An 11256-nucleotide genomic window follows, 5' to 3' on the forward strand; every position below is an offset into this window, starting at 1 on the left:
TACCACACAGTCGGTTAGTGTTCCCCATTGCTCAAAATGGCTCCTCAGACTCTCGTCGGTTGTTTCGAAGCTCAGCCCTCCGATGAAGAGCTTCCGAAGCTGTTCTGGCTCCTTGGGAGACTCGGACTTAGACATGACGGCAGAGTTACGAGAGCCTTCAGCGATGCTTCCTCCGCAGTGTCAAAGAGCAGAAAGGCTCTCTTGTATTTCTTTATGGAAGTTATTTATATCCTTCTTAAATTCCTCTCTCATCATCATGAGATGTGATTTTAAATCAGAGTCATGCTTTTCTGGTCTATTGGGGAACACAACTCTTACTGTGGTGGGAGAACTGGGTTCTGATGATGCCAAGTAAGCCTAGGTTTCTGTTGCTTATGTTATTGCCCTTGCTTCTCTCCATATGGTTATATCTAGTACTAGTTGGCTTAGTTGTCCCTGATTGTGGCTTGTCCCTCCTGTAAGCCTATGTGTCAGCACTCCTGGGAGACCAGCTCTTTCCTGGCTGTATTGGTATGGAGAGCTGTGATTTCAGGTATGTCAACATTCCTGGGACAGCTCCTCTCTCCTGGCAGGTTCTGGGTATGAAGAGCTGTGGCACAGGGTCTGCTCCAGGCACAGATAGAAACCAGAAGGGTACTGTTCCAGACTGCACCTCAGTTCCTATGTCCTGAGGGCTCTGGGTGGGTCCCTCCCAGCAGAAGTAGTGGTCCTACCTGTGCTCACTGGTGTATAAGCACACCTGGGAAACCAGCTCACTCCTGGTGGGACCTAGGTATGGAGAGCTGTGGCACAGCTGAGGGTCAGCTCTGGGCACAGATGTTAACTGGAAGGATCCTGTCATTCATAAACTTTTTAAAGTCACTATCAGAACTTACAGCTTCATTAGTATTTATCCTTTAAGCATTTATCTTTTCTGAGAGCTTTTCATGATTTAGAGTCATTCTGAGTTATCAAACAGTATCATAGGCAGCAAATAGTTTGCTTTTCTTTTTTGACAACAGTTTTAAATCAAATTCCCTTTTTTTTTATAAGTTATAGCACCTTTTCATAAATGGTGACCTCCCCATCCTTATACCAGAAGAAGTCCATTTATCATTTATCTCCTCAAGTGGTCAGTTTTCCAACATAATGAATTCTCTGAAACTCAAGTAGGCTATCTGAATGGAAGAGAGACAAATTACAACAAAACTATCACTATATAAAGCAGATTTTTTTCTTCTGTATTATTTGGACATCAACGTGAAGATTCATAATTTTCTGGTACTATAACTGTCCAAAGGCACACCTTGCAAAAAATCATGTTAAATTCTACTTAGAATTTGAAACAGTTCCAAAGTATATAACAAATGTTATTCACTAGGTTTTGTTTTTGTGTTTGTTCATGTTATTACCTTGTTAAGTGTTAGTAGAGATGCTTGTTTAGCATAGAAGCAGCCAGATTGTGGTTTCTGTATTAATGCATGAATGGTCTACCAAGAAATAGCTTGAACAAAACCAAAGAGAAGCTGACAAGTAAGTGTATTAGCAGAACCAAGATTCTTGGGAGGTAACAATTACTGAAATACCAACAAAGTATTATGATAGAGAAGGTCTTGTAGTACTCTGGGACACAGAATAATGAATGGAGTTTGGGTATTAATTGTGTGGAGCATGTAAATATGAAACCATCAGTTATTGCAATAAACAAAGGGTATAAAAGAACCACCTCTCTGTATTTGCCTCTTTGTCTGCCTCTGCCTCTGCATCTCTGTCTCTGTGTTGTCTCTCTTTCTTGGTCTCTCTCTCTCTCTCCTCCCCACCTCTCCCCTCTCTCTCTCTCTCTGCTTTTGTTGTTTAGTTTTTGTGTGATAAATTCTTCCTTTTCTTTAGCACAAGAAAAAGTAGAAAGAACAGAGTCACCCAACATAATCAATGTGCTCAAGAGCAAATTAATTGTTGTTTTTAAGTTTATAACATAAGGCATGCTAAGAATTGAAACAAAAATGAATTTAAGCCATTTGGTAGATGTTTTTCATATTGATATTAAATTATCACTTTTTAAAATTTCCACAGTGAAGAAAGACATCCAGGACAGCTAAAACCAATACTTAAAAGTCCTGACCAGATCAGTACAGGTAAGATTAGTAGTGAAAGCTCTACTCTACCTTAATTAAAAAAGAGGAAAAAGTTTGTTCCTGCTATAGGGAGCCAAGGAAATCAATTATAAATGCAGTTATGCTCTTTCTTAATTTGCTTCTTAACATTCTTAAAATTTCAAAATCAGTTAAGAAATTATTTCTAAGAAAATTTATATCTCAAACATTATATCTGAGACATGTTTGTTCATTTAATGTGAGCTAATGATGAATGTAATATCTTTACATAAAGAAAATAAATTTTAACCTAGTACACAGTATGTGTCCTTTATAGTCACAAGTTGGCTTTGTCACAAATTGCGTTGTTTTTCAGTTTTTATCATAAATGAATTTTGTGCTACATGTTATAAAGTTTAGTGTCACTAAAATGTGATTGTGTCAAAAACCAAAAATACAACATTCAATTACTTTCATTATGTTTTCCATAACTGTAATTAAAATTATCTGAGTTTTTCCTTTCTGAAATTTCTCAATATAGACATAGTAGACAACTCAAACATTGTCTTACTGTCATCTTTAGGTATCTGCCAATTAATGTGAACATGTCTTGTCATAATACATATTGGCTCATTGAGCAACTTTTAAAATTCAATGGATTTTGAGTTTTGTAGGAAATGCTAGGGATTAAACACTGTCATTACGGGCATTGTAGGTGTCCTAGTTAGGGTTTCCATTGTTGTTAAGAGAAGTCTTTACCAAGGCAAGACTTATAAAGGACAACATTTAATTGGGGCTAGCTTACAGGTTCAGAGGTTCAGTCCGTTATCATCAAGGCAGGAGCATGGCAGCATCCAGACAGTCATGATGCTCTAGGAACTGAGTGCTCTCTACCTTGTTCTGAAACGAAACAGGAGAAGACTGACTCTTCTGCACTGGGCAGAGCTTCACAGCCCACCCCCACAGTGACACATTGCCTCTAACATGACAATACCTTCAAATAGTGCCATTCCCTGGGCCAAACATATTCAAAGAACCAGAGTAGGCAAGTGCTCCCCCTATTGACTATGATACCAGCAACCCTTTTCTCTTCTTTTATTACTTAACATAGGATATGATGACACTCAGTTTATATGTTACAAGACATAATTTCCAGGAAAATATTGCCACAGGAGGAGGAAAGTTGACAAGAGGACACCATTATCTAGTAGGCAACACTGATTCTAGGATCCTGGCTCACTGAGTCTGGATAAGATTCTAACAGAAAGGAGCACTGCAGAGTCTGTGCTTTCAGCAGCTATCATCATACTTGTCTTGCCTTTGGAAAACATACCAAAGAGTGAATTGTGTAGCCCAATCTGTTTGACCTTCTTTACATATGAAGTAAGGTAAACAGAGTCAGTCTTACAATAACATGATGATGTTCTTTCATATTATTTCAGCATAATATTACTGGATTTTTCTTTGTGGTAATGAGGATTGGCTGAGGTCTCTCACATGCTGAGTGTATGCTCTACTACTGAGACACATTCTCAGTTCATTTATTGATAGAACAAATGTTCTGACACTGTCATGAGCAAGGCAAAGGAGATTATGCTGGGGTTTTAGATAGTGTAAATGAAGTCAACAAGACTTATTTATTTATTTTTTTTGTTGAGAGCAGATTCTGGGCATACCATGAAAGCATGTCTCACTGAATGATGGTTTATATGTAGAAACAAATTCAAATGTTTCATGAGAGGTACTACTTCCTTGGAATTGCTGTTCTATCCTCATGTTCCTTCCATACTTCTCGCTCTGAAGATATAGTTCCGAGTATATAACTACTAAGAGGTAATCTTTCCAATAGTTCTTACCATGGCAGGTCATGAAAGGAAGTGTAAATTGCAGTTATATTGTTTCTTATTTTGGTTTTGTTTTTTTTAAACTCAAATTAAGACATTTAAGAAGTTATTCCCATGCTGGTGAGATGGCTCAGTGGCTAAGAGCACTGACTGCTCTTCCAAGGGTTCTGAGTTCAAATCCCAGCAACCACATGGTGGCTCACAACCACCTGTGATGAGATCTGATGCCCTCTTCTGGTGTCTGAAGACAGCTACAATGTACTTATGTATAACAATAAATAAATATCTAAAAGAAATTATTCCCAAGAAATTTCAAACCTGAAACTATATTATAGATAATATGATTTCCAATTAAATTAAATACCCAAGTGCCAGGCAATATGTGCCCATTGGTGTAATAGTGACAAGACTGTCATGAGGGCAATCAAATGCTCTCTTGGTTATATTTGAGGACTGCTCCACTTGGACTTGAGTTTTGCAACTCAAGTGTACTTGCGTTCTCCTACATGCAGACATCTAGTTTGACTCATACCTTTTTAGAAGATGCTGTCTTTTTTTTTTTTTTTTTTTTTTTTTTTTCCTAGTGCATGTTTCTGGCTTCTTTGTAAGTAATCAGGTGTACCCATTTGTTTCTATATAGGTCTGGGTGTTCAATTTCATTTATCAATGTGTCTGCTTTCATGCTAATACCATGCTTTTTTTGTTTTGTTTTTAATACTATAGCTCTACACTTGAAAATCAGATATGGTGATACTTCCAGAAATTCATTTATTATATAGGATTGTTTTAGGTATCCTAATATTCATGTTTTTTCCATATGAAATTGAGTATTATCCTTTCAAGATCTGTAAAGGAACTTTGATGAGAATTACATTGAATATATAGATTGCTTGTTTTTACTGTGTTAACCCTATTGAATCAAGAGCATGGGGATTTTTCCATCTGGTATCTTCTTTGTTTTTCCAAGACTTGAGATTCTTATCAAAGATGTTTTTCACTTGCTTAGTTAGAGTTATCCCAAACTATTTGATGTTGTCTGTGGCTATTGTGAAGGGATTTGCTTTCTTGATTTCTTTTTTCATCTGTTTGTCATGTGTGTCTAAGAGAGTTAATAATTTTTGAGCTAATATTGAATCTAGCCATTTTACTGAAAGTGTTTATCAGCTGTAAGAGTTCCGTTGTGGAATTTATACAGGGTCACTTTTTTATTTTATAATATCATCTGCAAATAACAATAGGTTAACTTCTTCCTTTCTGATTTGTATCCCTTGATCTCTTTCTGTTGTCTTTGTGCTCTAGCTAAGATTTCAAGTAGTATATTAAATAGATAGAGGGAGAATGCACAACTTAATCCTGTTTCTGATTTTAATGGATTTACTTTGAGTTTTTCTCCATTTAATTTGATGTTGGCTATAGGCTTTTTGTAAATTGAGTTTATTATATTTAGGTATGTTTCTTGTATTCATACAGTCTCCAAGACTTTTATCATGAAGGTGTGTTGAAGGTGGTCAAAGGCATTTATTGCATCTAATGAGATGATCATGTGTCTTTTTTTTTTTCTGTTAGTTTGTCTATATGTTGGATTACATTTACTGATTTTCTTTTTCTTCTTATTTTTTTCCTCTCCACCCCCCCCCTTTGTGTCCATTTACAGATTTTCAAATGTTGAACTATCCTGCATCTCTGGGTTGAAGCTTACTTGCTCTTGGAGGTTGATCTTTTTTTATGTGTTCTTGGATTTGGTTTGCAAGCATTTTATTAAGTATTTTTGCATCTTTGTTCATATGGGAAATTGGTCTGTAATTCTCTTTCTTTGTTAAGTCTTTTTTTTTTTTTAAATTTGGATATCAGGGTAATTAGACACGTTCCTTCTATTTCTATTTTGTGGACTAGTTTGAGATGTTCATAGTATCTTTTCTATGAACATCTGGTAGAATTATGCACTAAAGCTCTCTGGCCTGACCTTGTTTTGGTTGGGAGAATTTTAATGACTGCCTTTATTTCATTAAGTGTTATAGGTCTATTTAATGTACTTATCTGATCTTGATTTAACTTTGGTAAGTGGTATTTACTGGTGAAGAACTATGTTCCTATGCTTATCTGAATTTCCTTAGTGTTTACTGTTATGTTCCCTTTTCATTTTAATTTTCTCACCATCTTTTAGTTAGTTTGGATAAGGGTTTGCTTGTCTTTATTGATTTCCTCAAATAACCAATTCTTTGTTTTATTGATTCTTTATTTTGTCTCTGTTTCTATATTATTGATTTCAGCTTTCAGTTTGATTATTTCTTCTGGTCGCCTCCTATTGGATGTATTTACTTCTTTTTGTTCTAAGGTTTGAGATGTGCTGTTAAATTGCTATTATGAGATTTCTCCACTTTTTAAAATATAGGCACTTAGTGCTATGAAATTTCCTCTTAGCACTTCTTTCAGTGTAGCCCATAAGTTTGGGAAACACTTTTATTGTCTTCTAGAATGTCTTTATTTATTTCTGGCTTGACCCGTTTTTCATTCATTAGAGAGTTATTCAGCTTCCATGAGTTTGTAAGCTTTTTTTTTCTTTTTGTTGTTTTTGATATCCATCTTTAATTTGTGATGATCTGGTAGGATGTAGGGGGTTATTTCAATTTTCTTTTATCTCTTGAGACGTGTTTTGTGTCTGAGTATGTGTTCAGTTTTGTAGAAAGATACATGCTGAGAAGAAAGTATATTCTTTTGCATATGGGTGTAATGTTCTGTAACTCCCTATTAAGTTTATTTGGCTTGCTATGTGTGCTAGCTTCAGGATTTCTCTGTTTAGTCTTTGTTTGGATGACCTGTACATTGATGAGGCTGGAGTATTGAAACCTTCCACTCTCATCTTGTGAGGGTCAATATATGATTTGAGCTGTAGTAATATTTATTTTAGAAACTTTGGTGCTCTTTAATTTGTGGCATAAATGTTAAGAATTAAAATGTCTTCTTGTAGGATTTTTTTCCTTTGATGAATATGTAATGTGCTTCCCCATTTTTTTGATTAATTTTCATTTGAAGTCTATTTTAGAAGATTATTAAAATGACATCAGCTAGATACTTGGGTTCATCTCTTTGGCTTATCTTTTCTCAACCTTTTACCCTGAGATAATGTCTATCCTTTCTGAGTTGTGCTTCTTGGATTCAACAGAAGTATGGATTCTGTTTTTGCATTTATCTGTTAATCTTTGTCTTTTTTATTAGGAAATTGAAACAATTGATATTGAGAGATATCAATGATTGTTGATTTCTGTTATTTGTTGTTGTTGTAGGTAGTGTTGGTAGTAGTGGTAATGCTGCTGGTAGAGATGGTGGTGGTGTGTGTATGCTTCCCTTCATTTAGTTTTGCTGGCGCGAGATTATTTATTCCGTTATTTTCAGGGGTGGAATTTATTTTCTTAGGTTGGAATTTTTTTCTAGCACCTTCTGTAGACCTGGATTTGTAGATATTGTTTAACTTTTACTTTACCATGGAAATAATATTCTCCATCTATTGAAAGGTTTGCTGGGGATAGTAGTCTGGGCTGGCATCTGTTGTCTCAGAGAGTCTGAAGGACATCTGTCCAGGTCCTCTTGTCTTTTAGAGACTTCATTGAGAATTCAGGTACAATTCTATGATGGTTTGTATATGCTTGGTACTATTAGAAGGTGTGGCCCTATTGGAGTAGGTGTATCACTGTGGGTGTGGCTTTAAGAACCTCATCCTAACTGAATGGAAGTCAGTATTCCGCTAGCAGCCTTCAGATGAAGATGTAAAACTCTCAGCTCCTCCTGCACCATACCTTCCTGGATGCTGCCATGTTTCTGCCTTGATAATAATGGACTGAAGAACCTCTGAACCTGTTAAGAGATTGTCTGAATCTCAGAAGAGACTTTGAACTTTGGACTTTTAAGCATTGTTGAGACTGATAGACTATGGGAACATCTGAAGTTGAACTAAATGTAGCTTTCACTATGCTACCTCTAGGTATGGCTCCCATAGACTTATGTGTTTGAGCAAGGCTATAGGATGCAGGGAGTGGAATGTGGTTGTTTGAATATGCTTAGTCCATGTGAGGTGGCACTATTAGGAGGAGTGACCTTGTTGAAGTAGGTATGACCTTGTTGGAGGAACTGTGTCACTGTGTATATGGACTTTGAAGTTTTCTAGTGCTCAATCTCTGCCCAGTGCAGAAGAAATCCTCTCCTTGGCTGTCTGAAGTAGATTGTCACCTACTGCCTGCCTTCATATCAAGATGTAGAACTCTTGACCCCCCTAGTACTGTGTTTGCCTGGACACAGTCAGCCTCCAGTTAAATGTTTGCCTTGGTCATGGTGCCTCTTCACAGCAATAAAACCTAAATTAAGACAATGAATGAAATTCTCTATTCCATCTCTTGTATTCTCTTGGTGAAGTTCCTGTTAGAATTCCTAAAATTTTCATTTCCAGAATTCCCTTATTTTGTGTTTTCTTTATTGCTTCTATTTCCATGTTGAGATATTGAATAGTTTTATTTGTTTCTGTTAATTGTTCTGTCCACCCACACTTGAGTTTTAAAGGGATTTACTGAAATCCTCCAATTGTTTGTATTTTCCGGATTTCTTTAAGAAGTTTATTGATTGTTCTCTTTAAGGACCTCTATCATCTCCATACATATGGTTTAAGGTCTTTATCTTGTGCTTCATCTATGTTGGAATATTAATTGCCTGCAGTGGTAGGAATGATGGACTCTAGAGAAGATATTTGCCCTGGCTGTTATTAACTATGTTCTTACACTGCCATCTAGGCATATAGGGTTGGGATGACTACAGGCTTATGTGCTGATTTCTGGGTTTGTATTTGTTTTGTTTTGTTTTTGTTTCTTTGTTTTTTGTTTTTGTTTTGTTTTTACATCTGTAAATTTAAATTTATAGACTTTATATATTTTAATTAATTTATTTATTTTATTAGATTTTTTTTTTTACTTACATTTCAAATGTCATCCCCTTTCCTGGTTTCCCCTCTGAAAACCCCCGATTCCCTGCACTCCCCCTTGCTCATCAACTCACCTACTCCTGCTTCCTGGCCTTGGCGTTCTCCCACACTGAGGCATAGAGCCTTCACAGGACCAAGGGCCTCGCCTCCCATTGATGACCAATAAAGCCATCCTCTGTTAAATATGTGGTTGGAGCCATGGGTCCCTCCATGGTTGGTGGTTTTGTTTGTGGGAGCTCTAGGGTAACTGGTTAGTTCATATTGTTGCTCCTCTTATGGGGCTGCAAACCCCTTCAGGTCCTTATATCCTTTCTCTGGTTCCTCCATTGGGGAACCTGTACTCTGTCCAATGGTAGCCTGAGAGCAACCATCTCTGTATTTGTCAGGCACTGATAGAGCCCCTCAGGAGATAGCTATATCCGGCTCCTGTCAGCAAGCACTTGTTGGCATCCATAATAGTGTATGGGTTTGGTGATTGTATGTGGGATGAATCCCCGGGCGGGGCAGTCTCTTGATGGCCTTTCCTTCAGTCTCTGCTCCACACTTTGTCTCTGTCACTCCTTCCATGGGTATTTTGTTCCCCTTTCTAAGAAGTACCGAAGTATTCACACTTCAGTCTCCCTTCTCCTTGAGCTTCATGTGGTCTGTGAATTGTATCTTGGGTATTCTGAACTTCTGGGCTAATATCCACTTATCAGTGAGTGCATACCTTGTGTGTTCTTTTGTAATTGGGTTACCTCACACAGAATGATATTTTATAGTTCCATCCATTTGCCTAAGAATTTCATGAATTTATTGTTTTTAATAGCGAGTAGTACTCTACTTTGTAAATGTACCACATTTTCTGTATCCATTCCTCTGTTGAGGGACATCTGGGTTCTTTCCAGATTCTGGCTATTATTAATAAGGCTGCTGTGAACATAGTGGAGCATGTGTCCTTCTTACGTGTTGGAGCATCTTCTGGGTTTTGTTTAGGAGTAGTATTGCTGGATCCTCAGGTAGTATTATGTCCAATTTTCTATAGAGCCACCAAAATATTGGTACAACGAGCTTGCAATCCCAGAAATAATATAGGAGTGTTCCTTTTTCTCCACATGCTTGCCAGCATCTTCTGTCACCTGAGTTTTTGATCTTAGCCATTCTGACTGGTATGAGGTGGAATCTCAGGGTTGTTTTGATTTGCATCTCCCTGATAACTAAGGATGTTGATCATTTCTTTAGGTGATTCTCAACCATTCAGTATTCCTCAGTTGAGAATTCTTTGTTTAGCTCTGTACCACATTTCTTAATAGGGTTATTTGTTTTTTGGAGTCTAACTTCTTCAGTTCTTTGTATATATTGGATATTAGTCCTCTATTGGATGCAGGGTTGATAAAGATCTTTTCCCAATCTGTTTGTTGCAGTTTTGTCCTATTGACAGTGTCCTTTGCCTTATAGAATGTTGCATGCTGGCCTGCGGCTTACAAGGACCGGGTACACCAGGGAGACAGGATGGGGCTGAAAGAGACTTAGACAGCAAGATGTTAATGGAGCCAAGACATGATTCTGTTCAAGGCTCTCCATTTACTAAGAGGGTGTGCTTATAAAAGTGGGGAAGGCCCATTCTCCACCAGTCCATTCTTGGTGTGTGGAGCCAGCCTGTAGGTGATGTGCAGAATAGGATGTTCCTCCTGAATGTATCAGGTGCTTCTCAGCAGGTAGCAGTGTCTTGGAGAGAGCAGTGGCAGGTGGCAGAACAAAGGAGCCATCTAGGTTGGAAGGCTCCACCTTAGGTAATTTCCTTCTCAGTGGTAGCAAGGTCAAAGTCTGGATCAGCCTACTTCAGGGCTGAGGGAGGCTACAATAGGAGCTTTGCAATTTTATGAGGTCACATTTGTCAATTCTTGATCCTAAAGCATAAGCTATTGATATTCTGTTCAGGAAATTATCCCTTATGACCATGTCCTCAAGGCTCTTCCCCACTTTCTTTTCTATTAGTTTCAGTGTATCTGGTTTTTCCACCACATTTTTTATTAGATATTTTCTTCATTTACATTTCAAATGCTATCCCAAAAGTCCCCTATACCCTCCCCCCGCCCTGCTCCCCTACCCACTCATTCCCACTTCTTGGCCCTGGTGTTTCCCTGTACTGGGGCATATAAAGTTTGCTAGACCAAGGGGCCTCTCTCTCCAATGGTGGCTGACTATGCCATCTTCTGCTACATATGCAGCTAGAGACATGAGCTCTGGGGTTACTGATTAGTTCATATTGTTGTTATACCTATAGGGTTGCAGACCCCTTCAGCTCTTGGATACTTTCTCTAGCTCCTATATTGGGGGCCCTGTGTTCCATCCTATAGATGACTGTGAGCATCCACTTCTGTATTTGCCAGGT

General features: G+C 37.7%; 1 protein-coding gene across 1 annotated transcript in view; it reads left to right on the top strand.

The window, feature by feature from the left end:
• LOC110312009 (putative ankyrin repeat domain-containing protein 26-like protein) overlaps nt 1–11256 on the top strand; it is an 82191-nt gene that overhangs the window by 50955 nt on the left and 19980 nt on the right. The window contains exon 9 of the mRNA XM_021185572.1: nt 2053–2114. Within this exon, the coding sequence (XP_021041231.1) occupies nt 2053–2114 (62 nt within the window). The remainder of the gene's footprint in view (nt 1–2052; nt 2115–11256) is intronic.

Source organism: Mus caroli, chromosome 16 (genome assembly GCF_900094665.2).
Source record: "Mus caroli chromosome 16, CAROLI_EIJ_v1.1, whole genome shotgun sequence".
NCBI lineage: Eukaryota > Metazoa > Chordata > Mammalia > Rodentia > Muridae > Mus > Mus caroli.